Consider the following 26,630-nt stretch of genomic DNA (forward strand, 5'->3'; position numbering starts at 1 on the left):
CAAGAAGAGCTAGTCTGATGAGGAGCAACAGCCTGAGGACTGCATGCAATGGGGGTCAGAAAAAACCTTAAGAACATGGTGCCCAGCCCGCCTTTAAATAGCACGCTGAAGGCATGGAGGCGGGGCTTGGTCGCCATGATAAGCTGCAGCATGTTACCAAGTGGGTCCTGCACAGGCGTATTACCCATCCTTATGGATCTCAACAGATCTTGATCCAGATCACTATTGGTTGTCACCTAAAGCTCCTAGCTAAAACCACATATCATCAGATATCCTAGACAATGATATCTCTCTCACAGGCCTTGAGTATTAGGGCTGTCCTTGCTTACACACAGCACCCAATCTTAAGAAGGCTACTCACCACCACCAAATATTTATTTATTTATCTGTCTATCTATCAAATGCATTTATTGTTAACCGCCCCAAACTTTCGTCTCTAGGTGGTTAACAATAACATAAAACAAGTTAAAACATACACAAACACTTAAAAGCAATTTTAAAAACAAAACCAGATTAAAACTTAAAAATTTAAAAAGCTGAAAAAGCTTGGGTGAAGAGGTGGGCTTTCAAATGCTTTTTAAAAATGGTCAGAGGCACAAACATAGGGACCAGATGCTGTAACAAACCTAGATGCCAACTTTGTTCCTGTATCCACTCAAAAAACATTATTACAGAACCTAAACATTAGTGTTATGATCACTAGCTCATCCATTTGCTCATCCTCCAATGTGATCTATGCTTTCACCTGCCAACATTGCCCTTCTGTTGTCTACATAGGATGAACAGATCAATGTTTATGCAAGATAATAAGTGGAGAGAAATCTGGCATACACTGGTAATATTGAGAAACTTCTTGGAAAACATGGTTTCCCAGGAGAAACTACAGCTAACATAAAAGCCACAATTTTACAACAAAGCAGCACACTTAAGTATTGACAAGCCCTGCAAAATTCAATTTCATGTAACTTGAGTACAGTACTGTCTTAAAACGTTAGTCACTGAATTGCAGAAGCAGTGGAATCCATTCAACTTCAATGGCGCCACATCACACACTTTACATTTCTATGTTCTTACTACTCTTTTCTTAACCTTTTCATAAAGTTAAAGATACAACCCTATGCACTAAAAGACAACAAGTCCCAAGAAATTGGCTGAAAGTGTGACAATATTTATACCTGTGATTTCAGTTTTCTTAGGCTTCATCAACTGTCCCATCATGGAGAGGATATCCTGTCCTCCCTATCAAAAAACAAAACAACTGGAAATTAATGTAACTTTCAATTCCAGTTAATGCAGAACAGTTTGTGGAGAAAGAGCTATGAAGCATGTAACTCTGTCAAACTCTGTCAGCTTACATTCAAATGATTTATTTCAGATGCTTAATAACATCTGGGAGCCATCTAATGGAGCAGCAGGGAAATGATTTGACTAGCAAGTCAGAGGTTGCCTGTTCGAATCCCCACTGGAATGTTTCCCAGACTTTGGAAAACACTTATACAGGGCAGCAGCAACACAGGGAGATGCTGAAAGGCATCACCGCATACTGAGTGGGAGATGGCAATGGTAAACCCCTCCTGTACTCTACCAAAGACAACAATTCACAGATGTGTACAGATCTATACCTCGTTACTTGCGGGGGTTGCGTTCCTTACCTACTACCACGAATAACGAAACCGCAAGTAATGAGGCATTGTGCTTATGGAAAACAGGGGGTTAGGTTCTTGGATTTTAAAAAAGGTATTAAAAAACAAAAACAAAAAACCCTGAAAGTAATTACTGTACCATGGTCTGTGGGGTCTCCTTGTGCCCAGCATTGCCCCCCCCCGCAACCATGAAAAATCATTTTACCTATTACACATTGGTCAAACAATGAGTCTTTTGGCCTAATTTCATGCTACAAGCCAACTGTATTAATTGCTATCTCCAGGATGATGGGTGGGAAAGATTTGTATTCATCCAGCTGTCATTGTTTTAATCAAAATATTCTATCCTAGCCTTAGGTTCAGAAAGACACTACTAAAATATGTATAGAACTTAACACAGTTGAGGATTTGGTAGCAATTACTGATAATGGGCAGTGAATACTCTCAGTACCATCAACATGTGCTTAGATAGCTAGGACCCTGTACTTCAGGAAAGCCTGGCTAATAAAGCAACAGCGAGAGGAGAGCTACCCATTCATTGGGCTATTAAGTAGTCTGAAAGCAGAGCAGCAGTGCTCCTTGCCCACACTCAGAAGGGAGAGGAGATAGATGAGATTTTTAGACAAGGAGTATAGTGTCTGCAGGGATGAGTACCTGAGGTCTGGCATTGGCCACATCCAAGTCATGCAGGGTGACATCTTGAATAATTTCTTTCTTCTTGTGCACATCACCTTTTGGCAAGGGAACATACTCTTCAGCCTCAAGGTCAAATTCTGTTGCGTATGTGTCACACCTGCCTTGCCTCTGTAGAGAGGAATTTGGAAATCATGTACATCATATTTATAGTTAGTGTTATTACCCATACTCAGAATGACATACAGCTGATAAACAAAGGTCTTGTTTTACAGTTATGATCGTGACAAGCTTTGGTCGACAGTTTTGAAAATGCCATGCTTGTCCTTGGAAAACGAACGACTGATCAAGCCATGAAATCCTATTGAAAGCACCTGGTATTTTCTAGTCTCTTCTGAATGTAAGAAATTCTTGCTAAAGGACAAATTCAACAGATTAGCTAGAGATTGCAGAAACTGTCCCAGACTCCTTTGGACATGGATGATTTATTGTATTATACAAAATATTATGCTCATCCATTAAACACCAAGTATCTCTCTACATTTTAAAATCAGATATAAAGAGCATGCTAACTAATGCAGTATTCCTTTCTGGACGCATACATCTTATGGCAAAAATACCAGAAGATAAAAGAATAAAAGCTCTGTGCATTTCTCACAAGTTGTTTCAGTTTTTGTCTGCACTTATATATCCTATATGAATACACAGAACCTTGAAGTTAAATATTAAAATGAATGAGAGCAGATTCAGCAGAGCTGCAATGAGAGCTGTCATACCAAATGGCCAACTTCCCTGGAGGTAGCATTCATTTCATGCAGCCAAAAGATTAGAAATCTTAGGCTTTGGGGAAGAAAAAAAATCTTACCTATCCTAGAGGGATTAATAAGGTGGTTAGGAGATAGGCTTTTGACCAAAAATGCACACTACACTACATCAGAGGTTCACATCCCTGTCTTAAATTTACCTTGACAGCTCCACTGTTCGCTTCAATGTAAATCACATCCCCAGCTTCCACTCTTTCTTTTTGCAGACTTTCAAAGATGCTGGGATCCAGCTGGAGGCAGAGAGAGTAAAAAGATCAACTATACTAAGTTGCAAAAACCACAAACTAAGACATTTTAGTCAAAGCATGTTTGAGACCAGCAACAGAGAATAAATATTGTTTCATTGCTGGACAACAAGGAAATACTGTGGCTGATATCCAGACTAAGAGTTGTCAGCATGAAGTGCTTGTGCACTGAAAAGAGGAACAGTTTTTGGTAATCCCCTCTTTCCTCTGTAGGCACCTATGCTGGTTGTACCTTCTATATGTAGCCTTTTATTTCAACAAGGAAGTTGGAAACCTGGACATCCTTGGTAGCTTACAACTGTGGATTAATCATGAACTGAACTAAATAGTCTTGTTCAAGAAGGTACCATGAAATCTCTCTTGGAAATGACTCAACATATCGGGGATACATCTCAATGGTTTCAATATCTTCAATCAAGACATGTGGTGAATCAATTGCTTAGGGATCTGGGGCCTTTAAAGGAACTGTCAGACTTTGAATTACTACTTATACAATTTCAGAATAATGGCACACTAAATCTTGTATACAAGCTTCTTATTAATCTAAAATATGGATAAACATTCTTATCAATTAAGACTATAAATCAACCAGGGTTACCATACTGCAGACAGAATGTGGCATCAAATATGGAAAGCTCCCAAGCTTACTCTAAGTGTCAATCTGAACTTCTTGTTGTTGTTTTAATGATCATGGGTTATTTAATACTGCTCAGATTGTTTCACATTTATCCATCTTGTTCAGACCTTTGTTAGAAATGTGGGTGCAAGAGGGCTGATCTTCTGCATATATATTGTCTTAAGATCAAAGATTTTTGGATTAGTGCTCTTAATAGTATTGAGGAAATGACTGGATATCAATTACCATTAAACCCAATGACCATACTGTTCTGTAATTTCCCCTCAACAATATTTCTTGTAAATCAGGAGTTGCTCACATATTTAGTAACTGCTGAAAGATTGGTTATAACAAGAAAATCAAAACTTGTGATTCCCCCCACTCCCACTGGTACAATTGGTTGGTTAATAACAAGTTATTGTAATTAGGTAAAACTGACTAATTTTATTTGATTGGAAGATGGTAGACAGTGAGGAAATAATTTTGGGTTGAACTGGAATATATTTTTATTAATTCCTGAAATGACACAATATAACATTCAACCTTTTCTGGATTTGGGGTAGTTTAATATAACTGTACTGTTTCTCCCTTTTTGTCTTCTTAGCTATGATAGGTATTTGTTTGCTTGTTGGTAGGTGTGAGAAAACGTTTTAAAAACCACCTGTCCCCTCTGTGCACAAAGAAACACTCACCACATACATCACTTAGCCTGAAGTTGGCCTATACTTTCACCTCAATCTTTAATGACAGAATCAGCAGACATGATAATCATACTGAGTCCATCTGCCATTCAGAAATGAATACACATATGTAACAAATGGATTGTGGAATTTTTTGTAGTGTGATGCTACCCTTTCTTTAAGTCTCCTACATCTGTGCAGTTATATAATAGGATAAAGTGGAAGCCAGGATAGGACATGCACTACTTTATGCTTTGAGTAAAAGAACTCCAAATATTTTTATTGAAGGATTTCCTCATTTGCATTTCCAAAAGTAACACATCAAAACACATCCACTAAATAAAAAAGAGAGCACAGGAAGCTACAAAAAGCTTCAGTTCCATTTCAATTAGACAAATGTACGGAAGCAGTTGATATGCTGCACTTAGATGGCAGAGATTCAGCTGTCTCACCAGTAGCTTAGGGCTCCTTTTACACAGTGGGTTGTTTCCTAACTCCCATGGATGGAAGTTCACATAAGCAAACTTATCTGCCCCTCTTCCTCACAAAGGCCCTCCCTAGTCCCTGAAAATACTATTGGGGGGGTGGCAGGGTGGCATGGATAATCAGAAACAGCTTGGGATGGGGTATGGAGAGTTGCAGTGGGTTGCGGGGGGGGTTAGGATACACATTTTGTGAGTACAACTGTGGTAATGAAGAGACATAATTTCGCATCTTTTTGGGAAACTCCCAGCCCACCCTGTCAACGTTTTCCCAAGGATTCCTTGACCTCCAGGAATGGCTTTTGGGGCTGATGAGGGAAGGAGGGAACAGGGAATTTTGTTTGTACGAATTTTCTTCTGCCTACAAGAGTTAGGATATAAGAAGCTGTAGTTTCTAAACACAGAAAGTACTGCCATGTAGAAGATCTGTGCATGCTTTTCTCTAGGCATCAACCACAGCTTCCCAGTTAGTGCAATAAAAAGACACAAATGCAACTGAGACACAAGACAATTTACATGCAGGTTTCATGTTTTTTTCTTATAAGAAGTGCTTTCCAGAAAGGAAAAGCATAATGTGCAAGGCAGCTCTTAGACTACCAACTATTACTTTATTTCTCAGTGATAATCATTGGTAAATTATAAACATTATGTTCAATGCAGTGTCTTCGTATGTAGTAAAACTGAATGTTTCTATAGTAACTTTGGCACCAATTTACTGAAGAACAGTATACCTGACTACCTGCAGCAGCATTATACAAATCAACTCTACTGGCTCTAAACAATACAATCCTATGCATGTTTACACAGAAATTAAGTTCAACTGTATTCAATAGGGCTTACTTCCTAGCAAGTGTGTTTAAGATTATAGTGTGAAGGGTTTACATATGGTTCCTGAGCAGTTTATCTTGGCAGCTTGTAAGGCCACACCTGCTTAGCTTCAGCAGAGGAGCTACATCATGTACCTTCAGTCCACCATCTGGAGCCTGAACCAAGAGTGGGCAATGTCTAATAACTTAAGTGGTCAAGTGGTAAGCTACTCAGAGGGTTGGGTCATGTGGCAGGATAGCAATAATCAAAATGACTGCTTAACCAATACCTGTGGCCATCTGACCTGTCCCCCTCTGCCCTCTCCTTTTTCTTAGTAGAGAACAGCTAAGAGGCTGAGAAATGTCGTGTGTGTGAGAAATAACCAAACCTACCTTCAGCTGTTTGGTTCCTTTTGCAGTTTTGAGTCCTATAATGACATGACTAATGGTTTTGCCATATCCTCCCATAGGATTCTCAGTCTCACATGGAGTTAATTCTGTGACTTCACCTTCATAAACTTCCTTAGTTTCTTTAATCCTCAACCCTGAAAAATATTGATTAGGTAAATTGTACAAATCAGTTATGATTTACACTTGACCATCTTTGATGTTTGCTATCTGAAGTTATCTTTGCTAAACCAAACACTTCTAGGAAATAAGTAAAAACCAATAAACTTAGTATTTTCAAGCAAAAAAGATTATACTGTGACTATGACATTAATCCTTTGCTATTTAAAAGGGACACTTTGCAACGGGAAGAGATACAGCCCATCACAATTGCCAGAATTCCACCCTAAACAGGAATATTAACCTGGACATTAAAAGATTGCAATTTTACTTGGAAAATTTGCTAAGTAAATTTGATCCTAAATTTGATGCTACTTATGATCCTGTTCTGAAGAAAAAGCAAGCATTAAACATCATCACTTGCTAGATGAAAGCTTCTTCCAACAGCTATCTGATATAGTCAGCCCTTTGGAACGTACTAGCAAGAGCACAAATCCAACTTTCATATCATATTAATCTATTTTTCAAAACTATTTGTGATTGCTTGCAATCACCAAAGTATCATTTGAGAAATACTTAGTTCGAGAGTGAAATTATGTTTGACTGGGTTTCCATCAACCAGAACAAGCATTTTGAAAAATGCTTGGATTGTTAGGCATTTAAGAAATAAAGAACAAGGAAAAGAACAAAACTTCATAAAGGAATGTTTAGTAATAAATCATGTTAGGTGAATCAGACACAAAATTCAACAGATGGGAGTAGAAGAATTTCGATCTTTCAGTAGCACCAAATACTTGTTTAGAAGCATTGCTGACATAAAGGGAATGTGGAGAACCAACAATGTGGCTGGCTGTTAAATTATTGCTATCTCTAGGAATGACAACATGGATGACACAGGTTTCAACTGCTGGTTCAAGTTTCCAAATCTGACAGGGAACTTCATCACATCAAGGAAATATTGCAGCCTGTGCTCTCTCCATCTCTGGGCATTCTCCCCCTCAACCTGCCAATTTAACTGTAATTTAAAGACTGCAGATGATTGAAAGTCTTTTTCTTAGAGAAATCAATGGGCCACTTTTTTCATTTGCAAGGACTGATGGAAGTGTTTCTTCAGTTCCATGCCATTGAATACTTAGATGAAGTCCATGGTAAATTGTGATACAGAGTCCAGGGGAATTAGCAGATGTTGTATGCAATAATAAAAACAATTAGGCTATCTTTTAAGCAATCCAAAGGTCTGCAAGGCACAGTTCTACGGGTTGTCAGCAGTAAGTAACACAGGAAGATTTTAGATGCTTAATCCCCTCCTCTCCACCCAATTCAACTGTTCTCCTTGACAATCTGAAACTGGAACAACTGATAATTCCACTAGTACTAAACAGAAAATTAACTTAAAACTACTCATCTTGTTAGCAACATTTTATAGTTTCCTCTGTCTGGCACCATAATGTGAACAAGGCTAAAAAGGAGAATAGATAATTGCTGCTTTTAATTTAAATAAGATTCAGCTGAAGTGTCACAATGAAGAAAGCATACACAGAAATTGTACAAGCTTGCCAGAAAAAGATTCAATAGTGTAGAAAGAATATTGAAAACTGAAGCAAGAGATGGTCTACTAATCAAAATAAACATAACTATGAATTCAGTTGAAAACACATCAAAACCCCTGCTAACTTGGCAAAGAGGCACCTTTTAACGTGGTGATTCTCTTTATTTAGCAGGGGGAGAGTAACTGGCCCTATCCACCCGCAGCACAGTACCTCCAGTGAGTGTTGCTGGTGTCTCTCTTATGTTTCTTTTTTAGATTGTGAGCCCTTTGGGGACAGGGATCCATCTTATTTATTAATTTATTATTCCTCTATGTAAACCGCCCTGAGCCATTTTTGGAAGGGCAGTATAGAAATCAATCCATCAATCATTCAAAATACATTAATAATTTATTTTCCTCTTTTAAGATACTTACCAATTGCTCTTCTGAAATTTTCCATCAAGACTTCAGTTTTCTTTATTTCAGTAGAATATACCTCACTTCCAACCATAGGGCAAAAGGGAACCTTACTACCCAACTCCTGAGCAATAGCTAAAGCTAAAGCAGTCTATTAAAGAAGAAGAAGAAGATTGAGCTGTTGTATACTTAAATTTCCAACTTGCAGAGAGTTTATAGAAACAGAAAGGTCATTTGTTTATAGTATTTATATTCTGCCTTTCAGCAGAAATAGCTTCAAAGAAGTTTACACAAAAACATGAAACACAATAAAATGCATCTAAAAGGAGAACTAAATATAAATATCTAAAAGCCAAACACATACAAAGCAGCAGCCATACCAAAAGTCTAACTATCAGTTCTCAAAGGTAAGAAGAATAGCCAGATTTTCACCTGTCTCCAAAGAGGAGCAAGAAAATGCCATTCTGACCTCTTGGGGAAGCAAATGCCATAATTCAGGGACCACCATAGAAAAATCCTGGTTGACAGAAATGCACCATTTGAAAGTGATGAAACCAGGAGCAGAGCTTAAATGCTTGATCATAAAGCCCAAAGCCCAGAGAGAGGGAACACATAATGGGGATTCCCTCAGATACCTAGGATTCAGACCACAAATGGCTTTAAAGGATCAACCAAAATCAAGGAAAAGTTATTTGTTAGCTCTGCCATGGTCTGAAGTGCTTCACAGATACCGTGTTTCCCCCAAAATAAGACAGTGTCTTATATTAATTTTAGCCCCCCAAAATGCACTAGGGCAATTAGCGGTACATCAGAAATTACTGCTAGGTCTTACTTTCGGGGTAGGTCTTACTTTCGGGGAAACAGGGTACATACACCAACAGATACATACATCACAGATACATATCAGTAGAGAAACTGGTAGCAGACTTTCAGTTCACCAGTGCATGAAGTCACACATTGAGGTTCACAGTTCCTGGTTGGCCTTAATAGCTAAGCCAAAATTGGTAGTTGTCAGGACTCTCCCGCGCCACAACTCTGTGTGGCTCCATGCTAAGGCAAGGATAGTTCCCAGCTCCCCTCCCCAGCTCCAGTTTTGGAGGCTGAGCATAATACAGGGTTGTTGGAAGGATTACTGAGATAAAAGTGCTTTTTATATATTAAACACTCGAGAAGTACTGTACAAATGCTAAGAAACACTAGTATGCCCTCTGGCATCAAACAAGGCATATTTCTAGAGATGTGCAATTCGATTTGTGGCAAATCAGGGGCAATTCGTGTATTTGACCTCAAATCAAATCACCCCTAAAATGGAGGGCCTGATTCAAGATTGAATTGGGGCTGATTCAACGCAAATGGATTTGAGTGATTCGTGTTGAGCGTGCCATTTTCTTTGTGTTTTTCCCTTGCTGATTGATTTTCTGGCACTGGCTTCCAAATGGCTTGTTGTCATTCAACATGGGCAACTGTGCCCCCATTGGTTGAGGGGAGGGAGCAGGGAGGCCAAAGGAGAGTGAGAGCAGAGTGGTGGTGGCCTGGGCCTGCCGGCCGCCAGTGAATGCAGAGATACAGACAGTGCCTGCTACGGATGTGCACGAACCTGTTTAGAGGCCCTTTTACGGGCCTCCAAACAGGTTCGAAACGGGGATGGGGTTCCGAAGTTCGAAGTTGGGGGAGTGCCACTTTAAGGGCAGGGGAGGGTGCACTTACCCCTCCCCTCGCCAGTGCTCGTTTTCCATAAAAGCCTTTGGGGTGGCAGTGTACCTCCCTGCCGCCCCTTCCCCTTCTTCGGCCGGAAGTACCGGATGCTCATGCACCCGGTACTTCCGGCCACTTCTGGCCGAAGAGGCGGCAGGGAGGTACACTGCTGCCCCAAAGGCTTTTATGGAAAATGAGTCTGGCGGGGGAAAGTGGAGGGAGGGGTAAGTGCACCCTCCCCCACCCCCTCAAGCCACCCCCACCCAGTTCCGTGCACATCCCTAGTGCCTGCTGGGCTTATCTATTATTTTTAAAAAGCTTTTCAATTTGCAATGCCAACAACTGCTTTATTTCCCCCTCTCCCCACTCTACCAGCAGCACCAGTGCCTTTAACTGGGTGTTGCAAGATAGCAGCTTACTTCCCACAGGAGCAAAAAGGGTAGGCGTATGTTCAGGGAATGGCAGCAGGTAGCATCTAACATGCCCTACCACCCAACACACTTTGGTGTCCCTAGGACCTACCCATGGGGAACAATGTGGTGATCAGAGTTCCCCATGGGTGAATCACACTTTAAAAAAAATAATTTGCTTCAATTCAAACTGGTTGGCAATAGCGGCTGTTTTGATGAATCAATTCGGGTCTTTGCGATTTGATGTCAAACCGAATTGCAACTATTTGAGCACATCTCTATAGATTTCCTACTAAGACACTACACTTCTTGCTAACTGTATGTGAAAACATATCTTTCATTGCAAATCCGTGACCTTCAACCTACAGTGATAAAGTTGCACATTCACACTATCCACAGTTGACCTGCTAATTCCTATGAATAGCTATGACTATGCTAACAAGTGCACAATTTGGCTTTCTGCAGTCACCTAGCATTTTAACAAGAGAGGCACATCCCTAGTCGTAATGATTACAGAGAAAAAACTGAAGAGTGTCAATGATTTTCAGTGACCTGGGTAAGACAATTTAACTCTCCTAGAGGTTTGTAGTCATAACTAGCCCCCCAAAGACCATAATTTCTGACTGGCCATTGCAGCTGGAGATGATGGGATTTTAGTCAAACAACAGTAGAGGCCAAAGTTGTGCAACCCTGTCTTATAAAGAAAGTAAGAGAGAGAGAGAGACAGTGTGTGTGTGTGTGTGTGAGTGAGAGAGAGAACTGAATCACCACGAAACAATCTTCCCATTAAATTCCCCCATCTTCCATTTTGAACATTTCGGTAACAGAGCACTGAAGTCTGTTAAGACTCCAATTAAAATGAAGGGTGTGTGTGTGTATAAACACTGCACAAGCAAGATACTGGGAATCTAAATGGCCCCAAAACATAACAAAATATGTGCATATTTATTTTAAAAAACCTTTTCACCACAATAGTAGTTTTTAAAGAGGACCTGGTAACACCGAGAAGAACAATACCACAGCTGGCTGCTGCCAGTTGATTTTTTTTTTTTTAAGCCTAGAATGAAACAGGAAATGATCCAAGATCAGTTCCTGTCTCATTCTAGACTGACTAACTAAAATAAATAAATAGTGTGAGGCAATCCCTGGCTGTGGGATCATTTTTCTCAATGCTTCTAGGCACTGTCTGAAACTAATGCAGTGGTAAAACAGTTTTAACACATAGAAATGCCCCCTCCCTCCTCAGCTCCATGGAGTACTTGGTGGCAGGCAGAATTGTTTTTGGGGGCTAACACAGCTGTTAAACTGCAGTTTAACTGGGGTCTACATGACCCTGATATTCCATACTAGTAGAGTTTTTCTGCCTTAACACAGGAGGGTTACTCCACTGCCACTGCAGCATCATTAATAGTATACAACCTGAATCAGGTGTATATATATTTAACACTACCTCCCAAAACAAAGCTTCACTAACTGCAACCAATATCCACAGTTACATTTGTATTAAGTTTTTGTTTTTTGTTTTTATTTACAAAAGCTGCATTTAGGACACAGATACCTTGCCAGTTCCAGGAGGTCCAGCTAATAGCACAGCTCTCCCAGCCATCTTCTTGCATTTGATCAATTCCACGATAATGCCACAAGCCTACAAAATTAAAATACCAGTTAATAAGAAAACACTTGAATTGGTGTTTTTTTTTGAAAAAAAATCATGTCTTGAGTTTAGGGACAGTTAACTCTTGCACTGAATGTCACATTTTTTAGTCTACTTTCCTTAAGAAAAGTAAGCTTATGAGATTGTGTCTCTCTCTCTCTCCATCCGTCTATCCTTTATCAACTTTGCGATGCCTGGATCGATTTGAATCAAATTTGTTGTAGGGAAACCTCAGTGGTGTCCCAGCGGCTAGAGACCTGCAGAGCACAGTAGAGCACTTCATTTAGTAACACCCCCCCCCCAATTTTTTGTCCCTTTCCCCAGCCTCCAGGAACTAAATCCCCAACTTTCCCACAATGCCCCACTATTCACGGTTCCCATACCCGTGATTCCTCTGCAGAACAGAACCACACACACACACCCCCGTCAGATTACAGGATTCACCTGTAAATACAAAAGCAGCGTATGGCTCCTTGCTTGGGCAAATCCATTAGACAACTTGTTCAATTGCCAATTTAAAATGAAAAAATGACAGAATTAACCAAGATTGCTTAACATTTGTGATGGCAGAAGAAAGATTACAACTCAGGAATTTGGTGTTCTTTTGGTAAGTTCCCTACTATAAAATGTCACCTGTGTGAGCCTGAAATGGCTAGCTTGCAGCCTGCTTCAGCAGTCCAACCACATTCCTCTGAATACAGTTCCAACAGAAGAAAAATAATACCATAATATTGTTTTCAGCTCCGAGTACCAAACCGAAAAATCAGCTTGACATTTATTATTTCCCTCAAAGGTATTTACAAGGATAATACAGAACTTGGAATATTTAAAATATTAATGGTAGAATTAAAATTGAAATTAATCCTAGTAAAATTAAGAGGAAACTAGCTGAACCCGCACAGAGCATCTGTGTGGCAGTACACTCCCCCCACCTTCTGCCCACCTCCCCCACCCCCTTCTGCCCGTCTTCTCTCCAGCCCGCCACCTTCTGCCCCAGTCTCCTCTCCCCCTGACCCCTTCTGCCCCAGTCTCCTCTCCCAACCACCCCCTTCTGCCCCAGTCTCCTCTGCATTTTTGCCACCGCCATCATTATTTATCTACTGCCCGCCCGCTCGGCCACCATTATTTCTCGCCCACCCGTTCCTTTCCCCCTGCCCCAGTCTCCTTGGGCCCCCGCCTTCAGGCCCATTTCCCTCTGTTTTCTCACCGCTACCATTATTTATCTCTCACCGCGCCACTCATTCTCCTCTCTCCCCCCTGCCCCCTTCTGCCCCAGTCTCCTCTCTCCCCCCGCCCCCTTCTGCCCCAGTCTCCTCTCTCCCCCCGCCCCCTTCTGCCCCAGTCTCCTCTCTCCCCCCCGCCCCCTTCTGCCCCAGTCTCCTCTGCTTTCTCACCACCGCCGCCATTATTTATCTCCCGCCTGCTCGGCCACCATTATTTCTCGCCTGCCTGCTCCTTCCCCCCCACCCCCTTCTGCCCCAGTCTCCACAACCCCACCCCCTTCTGCCCCAGTCTCCTCTGCTTTCTTGCTGCCACCATTATTTATCTCCCACCCACCCGGACACCATCATTTCTCACCCGCCTGCCCCCCCTTCTGCCCCAGTCTCCTCTCTCCCCCCTGCCCCCTTCTGCCCCAGTCTCCTCTCCCCCCCACCCCCTTCTGCCCCAGTCTCCTCTGCTTTCTCACCACTGCCACCATTATTTATCTCCTGCCCGCCCAGCCACCATTATTTCTCGCCTGCCTGCTCCTCTCCCCCATCCCCTTCTGCCCCATTCTCCACTCACCCCACCCCCTTCTGCCCCAGTCTCCACTGCTTTCTCGCTGCCACCATTATTTATATCCCACCCACCCACTCGGACACCATTAATTCTCACCCGCCCGCTCCTCCCCCCCCTTCTGCCCCAGTCTCCTCGGCCCCCTGCCTTCTGGCCCATTCTCCTCTGCTTTCTCGCCTCTGCCGCCATTATTTATCTCCCGCCCGCACCACTCCCAAAATGGTTGTATTTCCCATCAAGCAGCTTGAGGGTGGATGCCTGGTGTCTCTCCGCCTTCGATGCCATTCCCTCCCAAGGTAATGGGTATGGTTTCCTCCTTTCTTCCTCCTTTCCCCTGCCGATTCCCCTTCAATTGTGCTTCTTCCTCCTCTCTCCCGCCTGCCTCCCTAGCTGCCGTTCCCTCCCAAGGCAATGGCTGGAACTCTTGCAGGACCTCGGAGAGTTCCAGCAGGCATCCAGACGCATCTCCTCATCCCCACGCAGTTCCCTACTCAGTCGGTCGTAAGAGAATTAAATATATAGATGATGGCTCTTATCAATTATCTTCAAAGCTGCCATAAGTATTAAAGCAACTTAGGCCAGCAAATTGATGTTGTAAGGAATATAAACATAATCAGTCCTAGGAGCAACATTTCTCAGATTCTGTCATGGTGTACAGAGACAATGGATCATTAAATACTTGATTTAAATAGGCTTTTAAAAGCATTAAACCCTATAGGTATATTAACAATTTAAGCCCCATAAATACATCTACCTGTTAACATATCCAATTGAACAAATTTGGGTATGTTTGCTGCGAGGAGTAGCATAAACATAAGCTCCTAGCTAAACACAGTTATAACATGATAACAGTACATAGGGTACCAAAGTAAAGATTTTTCATCCATCAAGGAGAGAATATGTTTTATTCTATTTGTTCAGTGAAGAGACATTAAGCTGCCACTCCATGCCTCTTTCATCCATCTTCCTAGAAATGTGTAAAGTTGTGCAGTCGACTCGGTGGCTACTCCTGGCAATCACAGAGCCATGTGGTTTTCTTTGGTAGAATACAGAAATGTGTAGTAGAAAATAGAGATGTGCATGAACCGGTCCGCAGGCCTACAAAATGGTTCGCAAGTGGCCCGGTCTGGTGGCCTGATACCGGGGGGTTGTCCTTGTTTTAAGGGCAGGGGAGTTGTACTTATCCCTCCTGCCGGTTCCCCCCCTCCAGCGCTCCATTGTTCAGTGAAATTTTTGGGGCGGCAGCGTTCCTCCCTGCTGCCCCTGCCTCCTTGTTGACCGGTAAAAGCGGAAGTAACTTCCATGCATGCGCCTGCCGCTGACACGTGCATGCCAGCTGCGCAGCATGCACATGCAACGTGTGGTGTGTGCAGCGTGCACGTCAGCAGTGGGCACATGCGCGGAAGTTACTTCTGCTTTTAACGGTCAACAAGGGGGCAGGGGTGGCAGGGAGGAATGCTGCCGCCCCGAAAATTTCACTGAACAATGGAGCGCCGGAGGGAGAAAAGCAACGGGAGGGGTAAGTACACCCTTCACCCTTAAAGCGAGACACCCCCCTGGTGTCGGACCACGCCTCCATGGTCTGTGCACATCCCTAGTAGAAAACACACTGTAATAAGATACCACTGAGCTCAAACTGTGGTATTGGATCCAGTCCCACAAATGTCAGTTTCAGGTCTTTGGACCTGATCTGATATGGAATCAGATTTTTTGGCATGCAAAAATCCCCGTAGAAGTCTATGGAGAAAAGTTGGCACAGAGGTAGGTAAGGATGGCTGGACTCTGTGTTACAATGAATCCAACCATCCATTGTTTTTTTGTTCCTCAGCCACAAATGGGGGGGGGGCGGTTTCCTGTGCAAGGGGCCTTCTTCAAAGGAAGTCAAGCCCCATACTGCCCCAGTAACAGCTGGAAAGGCACATGGGATGTGGTGGAAGGTGAGCAAGAGGAGCACTTACTGGAAGATGTACTGTCAGGCACTTTCCCCACAGAGTGCCTCCCACATACACCTCCAGCTGTGGCAGTGCAGGGCTCTGCTTCCCATAAAGGAGTCTCCCTGCACTAGAAAGTGCTTCCCAAAAAGGAGCACCCTGCTGCACTAGAAAGTACTGCATGAGGGGCACATTGGGAGCAACTGCATCTGTGTGGTTCTGAAGAGGTGGTGCATGTTCAGCTTTGGATGTTCTAAAGCACAGCCCTAGCGTACAGCTGCCAGTGCTGTTTCACAAACACCCATGCAGCAGCAGGCACAATTCATGCCACAATTAGTAGGTTCTATATCAGAAGATTTCTCAAGCTTTTGCACAAGCAGAAGACAGTATTTGGATTTAGTCTCACTTTTCTCAAGCAACATTCTAGCAAAAGGTGTAAACCAGCATTGTGTCAGTGAAAGACATTCCATATATGGAAAGGCATATCTGGATCCAAGAGCATGCACGGTGTTACATGTTATCAGGAAAAGATACGTGGAATGGCAGCAGCTCAATTTCTTTTCATAATGGCTAGTTCTACTCTCAGCTTTTCTAAAAACACAAAAAGTGCATTCACACAGGGCTTGAAATGTGTTTCAAACTCCTACCATAGGTAGGGATGTGCACAGAACCGGATCGGTGGCCCTATATGGGCCACCAAACCGGTTTGAAAGGCGGCTGGTTCCGCTGGTGGGGGGCGCTGCTTTAAAGAGCATGGGGAGTGTGCACTTACCCCTCCCTCCGCTCTTCCCCCACCGGCGCTTCTTTTTTCCAAAGTTAATTGGGGTGGATACAACTGGAAGTATCTGATGCACCTGTGCACACCGCCGTGCGCATGTGACAGCATGCACAGGCGCATTGGATATTTCCAGTTGTATCTGGTCAACGGGGGCAACTAGGAGATAAAATGCTACCCCGATTAACTCTGGGGGAAAAGAGCACCAGTGGGGGAAGAACAGAGGAAGGGATCAGCGTACCCTCACCCACTCTTAAAGCAGCAACCCCACCACCATCGAACCACCCCCGCCTGGTTCCGTGCACTTCCCTACTCCTAGGTACCAGTCTGAAGTTTCTGGTCTCTAGAATTAAAAGCAGAATCCTTCTCCGAGGGCTAAGCTACTGACTGAAAATCCAGACTCTAAGGAAAACTGTGTTCACATATACAAGAAGAAAAATGTTCATCTTCCTCAGCTCTTTGGAGAAAGGCCATATTATAAACAGAACAAATAGATAATAATATAACGAAGAAAATCAGAACTACTTTCAGCTTTGCCTCCTACTATTGCCTAATAATGACAGACAGAGCATGGGGCTCTTACTTGATGATGGTGGCAAGGGAGTAGTTCCCATCCTCTGCACTACTTCCAATTTATCCACAATACTGTGAACAGAGGTAGCTGAATACTATGCACTGGTGGTCAGAATCAGAATATACAGAATCAGAATATACAAAAAGCATTTCCCTAATAAGTATGAACTTTAGATGCACACCTAGCACAGGAGGAATAGCTGTTATGTCTTTTTTCCCTATCTATAAAATAATGTTTTTAAACTAAAGGGGAAAATATTTCAGCTAAAGGTTAGGTAGATCTTCCAAACTGCTCATAGCAGCTCAGCGTGGAGATAATCTGCCCAGGAAAGTTCCTGACTTTCTTTTTTGGGAGGGAGGATAGGAGGGGAGAATAGGCATCAAGCAGAAATACTTCAAGTACAGGATGCTTAGCAGGGAGGTGAACCCTCCCAACCCCATGATACTATTTTTAGCTCCTAGTTTTCAATAAATAGGTTCAGATCGAAGGCCACGTCATGCTGTGAAGCAGAGAAAGAAAGGGATGCAGCCTCCTCGCTCATTTTCCTCCTCACCCTTCGCCAGGACTCACACAGGGGCACCACAGGGCCAAGAGTCAGTAACAGATGGCCCTTGGGGCAAGCTTGGCTCAAGGAAAGCAGGCAGCTCGCTCACGTACAAAGATGCAGCGCTGAACAGTACAACAACGCCAGGCAAAAAGAAAACCAAGGAGCAGCTCGAGAGGAGGTCGGCCTCGGGGTGTGTGGGGGAGGGCCGCTCTCACCTCCCGCGCGTTCTCCTGGCCGACCAGTCCGGCCGCCGCCGGCTTGGCAGCTCCGCTCTCGTCCAGCCCCAGACCTTTGACATGGCTGTGCGCGGCGATGCGCTGCGTCTTCGAGGTGCTTTTCACCTCCTCGATCTTCATCCCGCTGCCGGTGACCAAAAGCGAAGACAGTCCCGGGGAGCTCAGCCCGTAACTTTCCCTTTTCGCCCACTCCACACACACACGCAGCCAACTTGCAACACCCAGGCGCGTGTTACCAAGGTTCCCGGCGCTTCACTTCCTGGCCCCGCCCCATCCGGCCCCATTGGCCACCCGGGACCAATTCTCGCATACCATTGGGGAATTCTGTTATCACTCAAAGAGCACGGTTTAGACACCGAACAAGCAACGCTGTTGGTGTGCTCACTAGAAGACGCTCCGGTTTCCCCCGGTTGCTACAGAAAGAGAGTACCGCACGAAAAAGAGTGAGCCTGGGAAAGAGCACCTGGAGCACAGTGCTAGTGTTTTAGGCACTACTGACACTTCGATATGTGTGGAATAGACCCTTTTAATCTGGAGTTAGTTACACATAAGGAAATATAGTTTTTAAAAAGCACAGAATAAGAGTTTCACGAAGCTCCAATGAATATCAATCAATCAGAGGATCTGCTCTCTCATATATTATTGTATTTGTGTCCTGCCCTTCCTCCACTGAAGTGTTGTTCCCCACCACAACATCCCCAGTGACCGCCATGACTTTTCTACATTAAAACCTCAAACTTTCAGTACATATACTGGCTCTCAATCTAGCACCAAACCTCTAGTGATTAATAAAGGATGTATTTGGAGGATGTGATCTTATGGACACAGAAGTGTAGCTATAATTGAGAGGATGGGTTCAAAGAACCCGGGCCTGCATATCCTGAAAGGCCCCCAGCTGCACACCTCCCTATGTTTTTCATTATATCCACTCCGAGGGGCTGCCGGGAAGAGGGGTGAACACAGCCCCCCACCCCCCAACTACACCTATGTATCAACAGTCATATGGGTGCACACCACTTTGCAGCATGAGTTTTATAGGTGAACAAACATAACCCCAGCCTAACCTACTTCACAGGGTTGTTGTGAGGAGTAAAGTATGAATTACACCGCTCTGGGCTCCTTGGAGGAAAAGCGGGATATAAAATGTAACATAATAAAAACAACAACTCCTCGATGTCTGGATAAAACAAACCAGTCAAAAACACCTGTCTTACTGTGTAAACAACAACAATAAAACCAGCCAGCCCAGGCAGTAAAGCTTAAATCCTATGCACATTTGGGAGTTTGGTCTATTTAACTCACTGGGAATAACCTAAAAGAAAATATGCATAGGATTGGGCTGTATATACTTTATGAATGCCCAATTGAATCTAATGGGAAAGGGCATACAAATTTGTATGTTGAACCTTAAAATTAGGAAAGCAAAAGCACTTACTTCTTTTGGAAGTTAATTATATTCTCGTTATGGCATATCTTGTTTGAGTCTGTTTCCAGTCTGTTTCCATTTCTTTAATGGAAAGAGACTGTTTAAAACAATCAGAATCTTTAAGGATAACTGTGAGCTGTCTTTGGGTCTTCTGCTCTATGACCTCCAAACATCTTTGTGCCACCTGCATCGGCTATGCTGGAGTTCTGGAAAGTACAAGAGCAAGAGTTGCTAATAATAACTTGACTGTTAAGTGGGTCAATTTCAACAATCATTTGGGCAATTTAATCAGCACTCAAAATACCTCACATTTGGTGTCATATTTTTGGACAGTGCCAACTCAGCATTTTCAAGCTTTAAATATAGGCAAAAGAGCTGAAATGTACATGCCTTGTTTTTGTCACTTCAGCTTTTTAAAGCTGGATGCTTTTGTACATATTTTGGCTTTTGATTGTAATTTGAATTGTTCAACATTATTGGTGCTGGCAGTAGATATCTCTTTTGCCTCATAAATCAGGCTGAAATTTTAAACCACTTAATCAGTTAAGAATAAAAGGGCACCCCTGATTAATCAGGCAACACATTAAAACATGAAAAATATTTTTGAAAATACTTGCAAAAACCACAAACAGGAGGCAACATCTTAGAAGAGGCATTCCCATTCACTCTCATGCAGGAAGGAATGCAATGCACAGGCACAATTTAAGAATTTAAATTTTTTAAAATTCAAATATATACAAATACATGCAGATTTTATTTCCTCAATCAATTAAAATAAATACAATTAGTCAACTGAGGCTGAAATCCTAAACACACTTACAAGACAGTAAGTTCCTAAAAACTCAATTCAATTTGCATCTGGGTAGACAGGTTTCAGATTGAGCTGCATTTTTTAAAAAACAGGTGACTCTATACTGCTAAGTAGTGCTTAGTATTTAGCATACAGGTGTTGCTGTATATGTTAAGTTGAAGGCTTTTATATGTTGTTACAAAAATATGAGCGACTGTTCAAGGAGCTAACAATATGCCTAGCAGAAAGATTAAATATTCCATTGTGTCAGCTGAGTGCATTGAGTGGTCTAACCTTCTTTTCTAAGGCAAATGGACAACAAATATGCTTTAGGGCTGTTTCAGATCTTATGCTGAACCCCAATTCATTGCACAGAAGGAGTACTTGGGAGTTGGGACAGCTCTTCATGTGACTGCAAAAAGTGGCCTATTGGTTAGAGTGCTGGACTAGGACTGGGGAGACCCAAGTTCAAATCCCCATTCAGCCATGATACTTGCTGGGTGACTCTGAGCCAGTTAGTTCTCTCTCAGCCTAACCTACTTCACAGGGTTGTTGTGAAGAAAAACTTAAGTATGTAGCACACTGCTCTAGGCTCCTTGGAGTAGGAGCGGGATATAAAAGTAATAATAATATTGTAGCATCTGAAACCAGGCCTTTGTGCAATGCAATTTACAGTGTAGTCACAAACAAGTTGGCTCCACAAATTTGAATTAAGTAGAATATGATTTGAACAAGAAATAATTCTTTTTAACAATACTATTAATTGAATCCCATTGCATTTTGTGTTGAAATAGCTCTTAATCTCAATCTTATGAATTTTTTAAAATAAACTGGGACACACTGAATGGTGGTGTAAAAATATTTTATGTATCAATTCTAATAACTTTTAGCTGCTGAACAAGATTGATCAATTGGACTTAATTTGTAGAAGTGCTTACACAGGATGAAAGCTACACATTTTCCATAAATGTCTTGATGTATAATATCATCTACATACAACTTCAGTTGAAGTCCTTGTGCTTTAACTGCTTTTTCCAGGTTAGATTAATGGGTTAGGCTCTCAGGGAGTTTTTGGATCACAGTTTTAAGCTACAATGCTTGCACTTGTCGAGTGTCTACTAAAATTGGCTTGCCCCAGAGGAATCTGTTTCATAGTGATGATTTCCCGCCATTGCTTTATTTCTATTTTCTTTTAAAAATATTGTTTCAGCCACACAGTACTCATTCACTGGGAAAAGCTGAGAAAATCTTACAGGATCACCTTAAAGGATCTAAAGTAGCATGTTAGTGCATCAACAAGAAAAACACTGAAGTAAATGCCATGCCATGTGAAGTTTTGCATTGCCGAGACTGTTTCTAAACAGAATGCAAAATACATCTTTTTTATTTTAAAGGCTTTAAGTATAATTCAATATTTTACTAGACAAGAAAATAATACTATTAAGCAAATATTAAGTTCTTAGTTTTAATCAACTTATTTCACCAACATCTTTTATGCTGTTCTCAAGGACTCCTCTTTGGCAAAGACGTCATGTGATACCCAAGGAGGGAGCTGGAGACTTTTGAGCTGTTTTTCCTAGACTAAACGTTTGAGGTTACAGGACATAGCCTCGTTTCATATAAGCGTCCAAATTTCAGTGGGACATGCTGAACCCTGGAATTGTCAAATAGTGTATTATTTTTGGAGAGAGGAAAGTGCATGAGTGTGCGAATGACCTTCAAATTTTTAAACCATTTCAAAGGTCTAACTTCCTGCCCTCACCCCCAGGAGTTTTTGAACATTCTGGCAATTAATAGCAACATTTTGTGAAGGAGCAGTTCAATGTATAGAAAAAGAAATTGGAGAGATGGGTGTTATATCTAATTAACTAAGAGGGGAAAATGTTTTTGTGCCCTCTTCTGTTTCTTTATTTATGATTTGTAAGGGTTGTATTTTTGTAACCTTAGTAATGGCAAGTCTTCTTTTTTCTTCCATGTCTTTGCTGGAGGTCCCTTTTGGAGAGGCCAGGGAAGTAAACTAGAACATTCTCACAGTCTCTAAAAGGGGAAGAATATTGGATGTATAGAGCACATATAGTTTTACTTCTAATTTATACAACAGACATACCAAATAAAAGGTGTGCATTATCAGCTTCTGGTTTTCTATTCACATTTTACTTCTTTAGGTTTGTTTTATTTATTCCTTCCACACATACTTACTTTTACTGATTATAGTTATACTTCATTTTTCTGGGAAGGCTGGCCCCCAGAAACATTCATTCATTCATTCAGTTCATATATTGCCCTTCCTAGAGTGGCTCAGGGTGGTTTATATTAAAGTCAAAAACACATAAGAAAACAATTAAAATTTTAATTTTTTAAAACCAAATTAAAATTAAAAGTCAATATATTAAAAGCCAGGCTAAAAAAAAGGATCTTTAAGGCTCTCCTGCAGGCCTCCAAGGAAGATAAACCTCTTGTATCTACAGGGAGCACGTGCCACAACCCAGGGGTGACAACTGAGAAGTCCCGATCCCAAGTTTCCACCAAATTAACTGGTGGCACCTGAAGACAGATCCCTCCTGATTATCTTAATGAGTGGTGGGAATCTTGTGGAGAAAGGCATTCTCTCAGGTAAACCAGACCTAAGCCATTCAGGGCTTTTAATGTAATAAAAACAGCTTACTCACCTGCAACTGATGATCTAGTAGTGATCCATTGTATTAATAAGGAATGGGTTTCAGCACAGAGCCCATTCCTTATGAATGCAACAGATCACAATCCAGATCCAGCACTTTGCCTGGAAACAGATCAGCAGCCAGTGTGCAACTGTTTAAGAACAGGCATAATGTGCTCTCTCTAAGATAAAGATTAATATAAACTTAACATTTATATTAGAGCCAAACTTGACATGCAGCTAATTTGAGTTTGCTTTCTTTCAAATAGCAACTGTGCAGGGGCCTGAACTGAACTGGGACCTCAGAGCAGATATAGAGGGTGTTTAATTATTTGACTTTGTGCAAATTTCCAACTGAAAGTAGTCCCCCCTGAAACTGCTGTGGGCATCCAGGGTGCCATTGCAGAAAATTATAACCCCGCCCCTAGAGGTGCACTTAGGTAATTTTGGAGCCTGCACCTAAAGGCCTTTGGAGGCCCCCACCCACAGAGAAGGCCCCCCTCCCAATGCAAGTTAAGCATCATCCCCTACACGCACAAACACCCTGACAAATACAGTATTTTTAACATGTGGGTTATACTTATGCAAATATGCAGAAACAGAAACATTTCAACACACAATTTAACATATTCCCATCCCATATTTTTCTTTCTCCACTCTGCCTTCTGTCTCTAAAGCACCCGGTACAGGTCATAATCACACTCAGCTGCCTGGCGCAGTGCAGGTTAGCAGCGACCACACCACCCAGAGCAGTCTAAAGAGGATTTGGGGGGCCCCCAGGGGGTGTGGAGGCCCTGGACTTTGGCGCTGAACTTCAGGGTTAAGAGCACCACTGAGCCCCCCTCACATCCACTTTGTCTCTCCAAAAGCCCAATCCTCCCCACAGAACTGCAAAGAATGAGAGGGTAAGCAAGTAAGCATAGATGTGTGGACTGTACGCATTCTCTCTTTGGGCACCATCATGCTGCTCAGAGAAAAAGTATACACCACCACCTCTGCTTAGGATTGCCAACACTCCAGGATTTGTCTGGAGTCTCCAAGAATGGGATGAATCTCCAGGTGAATGTCAAAAGCAAGTCTGGAGATTTTAATGGCTTGGGGAAGAAATCTCCAGGAATCTCTTGAATCAGAGTTGGCAACTTGACTTCTGCCCACTTGCTTGTGAGATTTTGCCCACAGTTGGCAGCACAGCAGCAGGGAGGATTGGGCCCTCAGTCCCCACCATTGCACACCCAGAGGAAGAGACAAGTGTGCATTGCAACGGACCACAATGCACACTGTACAATGAAGCAGAGGTAGCTGAATGGGCAAGGAACAGTGCCTCATACTCTCTACTTGCTCCCCTGCAGTGCCATCCTTTTTGGTGATGTAATGGTGGGGATTGGGCTCAGTAAGTCCAGGTGTCCCTGATGTGCTGCCCAGAGAGAGTGGAAAGATTAACATGCAGAGGCAGTGGCTGCTATAAGAGCAGCCATCACTTTTCTCTTGCTTTCTCACTCATCCACTCTTGGAGGCTCTGGTGGACTGTACCACCCAAAATGAGAGGGCGAGGACATGCAAACTACTAGAAGCAGTGGTGGAGACTGTTTGCAGTTGCCCAGTCCTTCCTACTGTGCTCCTCAGAGACTGAGGGTGAGTGCAGGGGTGGCCCTTCCATGAGGCAAGGTGAAACAGTCACCTCAGGCAGCAGATTATTGTTGTGTTGGCAAGCTGGCAAGATGCCCTCCTGCCCTCTACTTTAAAACAATGGAAAGAGGTGAGTAGCATTTGGTGACCTGCCTCAGGCACACAGGGGTCTTGAGTGCCACCGGCTGTGTGAGTGAGCAAGAGTAGGCAGCAACGGCTCCTAGGGAGAGCTTGGGCTAGCAAGTTAAGGAGGATGCTCTTTGCAGGAGCTGGTACTGCCTCCCCACAATTGCTTACCTCCTCTCTCTGCAGGCAGAATGGTAAAGCCTTGTTTGCCTGTCCCCACTCTGGAAGGCTGTACCTGCTTGCCTTTCATCACCCCTCCCTTCTCACCCTGCAGCACAGTAGAGAGCAATGGGTTTGCTGGGCCCAATCTCTACCACTGTACTGCTCAGAGGAAGAGCACAGGAGGAAGGGAGGGAGGAAGGAAGGAAGGAAGGATGAGGGCAGCTACTCTCCTTGTACAAGCAAACAACTCTACCTGCACTCTAGCAAGTAGATTGACAGTGTCCTGGTAGTCAGGGTTCTTCCCACTGTGCTACTCAAACGGAACGGGAGACTGGCCCGCACGAGCTGCGCAGCTCCCTCATCTGTGCTCTGCAGTGCTCTCCGTCTGGGCAGCAGCACAGCCGGGCCCGTTCCTTACCTTTGTAGCTCCCAGAATGAGGGGCAGGCGAGTGATTTGAAAGCCTCTGCGACTGTTCCCTACACGCACCCGCTTGCTTGCCCGTTCAAAATGAGGTGGAGGTACTGCTGACCCTGCCCTGGTGAAAAGCCTCTTCAGCTTGCTTAATCAAATATTGTGTACTCAAAAGCAAAATGCAGTGAGTGAGATGTCAATAGAGTCCTCCAACCCACTCTCTCGTGCAGTGTACATGAGGACTGCCGCCGGGCCGTCTCTCTCCCTTTCCGTCCCTCGATCCGCTTGAGGGGGGGCGGGCAGGAAAACAGGCAGGCGCGGTGATTGCCCGGAACAGCTCCAACGTGGCCTGTGTTGCCGTGGGGTAGTGTTGGGAAGCGGACCCGCTGGTGAGAGAAGGGAACGGCATTACAGGCAACCATGGCCAGCGCAGCCGGTACTGCCGCTGCCCCAAAGACCAGCGCCCAGCATCGGGTCAATGTGAACGTGGGCGTCCTGGGCCATATCGACAGCGGCAAGACGGCGCTGGCCCGAGCGCTCAGTACTGTCGCTTCCACCGCCGCCTTCGACCGGGCCCCGCAGAGTCGAGCTCGGGGCATCACTCTGGACCTGGGCTTCTCCTGCTTCTGCACCGAGCTGCCCCCTCACCTCGGCCTCGGGCCTGGGCAGCTCCAGTTCACCCTGGTGGATTGCCCGGGACACGCCTCTCTTATCCGCACCATTATTGGGGGTAAGAGGGAGAAGGGGGAGGCAGGCAGGGCAAAGCTTCCAGGGGACCCTGTCTGCATTTGGGGACACTGTAGCCTGCTTCTTGGGCTGGGCAATATGCGGGGCTGGATACAGATTAGGAAAGTGCTTGGTTGGCAATCTGCCTTTGGAGTGGCCCCCACCCCACCCTACCCTACACCTTCCTGTTGCACTGCAAAGAGAAACTGAGCAAGTGGATCACATATGCTCTTCTCTCTGTTTGGGTGGCAGGGAGCCCCTTCAGGCTGACCAGAGGCAGTGGGGGGAGAGAGAGTATGTGTGTCACCTGCTTGCTTATCCTCCCCCCCCCCTCTGGAAGGATGGTGCAGCAGGGAGGATTTGACCTGCTGGGCCCTACTCCCCCAGCCCCCTACCACCGTGGCATCCAGATGAAAAGCGCAGGTGTTCTAGCAAGCAGAGGTGGGGGCTGTCTGTCGTTACGCTACACTCTCACTTTGGGTTGCGCAGCGATCACAATTCCACTGTACTGCCCAGAGAGAGTGGGAGAGCAAACAAGCAGAGGTGATGGTTGCTGTGATCAGGAGCAGCCACAGTGTTTGCTTATTCTTTTGCTCACCCTGAGTGGTCCCACTGGGTTCAGTCTTTCCTATTGCACTTCCCAAAGAGAGAGCGAGCAAGTGAACAAGAAAAGACAGCCAATGCTGGGTGGTGGTGGTGGTGGTGAGAGGGATTAGCTCCTTCTACG

General features: G+C 43.7%; 2 protein-coding genes across 8 annotated transcripts in view; one reads left to right on the forward strand and one right to left on the reverse strand.

The window, feature by feature from the left end:
* RUVBL1 (RuvB like AAA ATPase 1) overlaps positions 1-25,335 on the reverse strand; it is a 41,859-nt gene extending 16,524 nt beyond the window's left edge. Inside the window, exons 1-8 of one of the 4 annotated variants that reach the window (XM_053292722.1) lie at positions 25,184-25,322; positions 19,415-19,611; positions 12,045-12,131; positions 8,400-8,532; positions 6,323-6,474; positions 3,241-3,330; positions 2,298-2,447; positions 1,176-1,239 (exon numbers count right to left, since the gene is read on the reverse strand). In XM_053292722.1, coding sequence (XP_053148697.1) covers positions 1,176-1,239; positions 2,298-2,447; positions 3,241-3,330; positions 6,323-6,474; positions 8,400-8,532; positions 12,045-12,092 — 637 coding nt within the window. In that variant the 5' untranslated portion in view covers positions 12,093-12,131; positions 19,415-19,611; positions 25,184-25,322. Of the gene's footprint in view, positions 1-1,175; positions 1,240-2,297; positions 2,448-3,240; positions 3,331-6,322; positions 6,475-8,399; positions 8,533-12,044; positions 12,132-17,853; positions 18,259-19,414; positions 19,612-25,183 lie in introns of those variants that run through there. The other 3 variants (XM_053292721.1, XM_053292719.1, XM_053292720.1) reach the window with 3 other exon arrangements.
* EEFSEC (eukaryotic elongation factor, selenocysteine-tRNA specific) overlaps positions 24,356-26,630 on the forward strand; it is a 262,148-nt gene continuing 259,873 nt past the window's right edge. For 3 of the 4 annotated variants that reach the window (XM_053292715.1, XM_053292716.1, XM_053292717.1), the window contains exon 1: positions 25,456-25,907. In XM_053292715.1, coding sequence (XP_053148690.1) covers positions 25,598-25,907 — 310 coding nt within the window. In that variant the 5' untranslated portion in view covers positions 25,456-25,597. Of the gene's footprint in view, positions 24,484-25,455; positions 25,908-26,630 lie in introns of those variants that run through there. The other variant, XM_053292718.1, reaches the window with a different exon arrangement.

This window comes from Hemicordylus capensis, chromosome 2, assembly GCF_027244095.1.
Source record: "Hemicordylus capensis ecotype Gifberg chromosome 2, rHemCap1.1.pri, whole genome shotgun sequence".
NCBI classification, from domain to species: Eukaryota; Metazoa; Chordata; class Lepidosauria; order Squamata; family Cordylidae; genus Hemicordylus; species Hemicordylus capensis.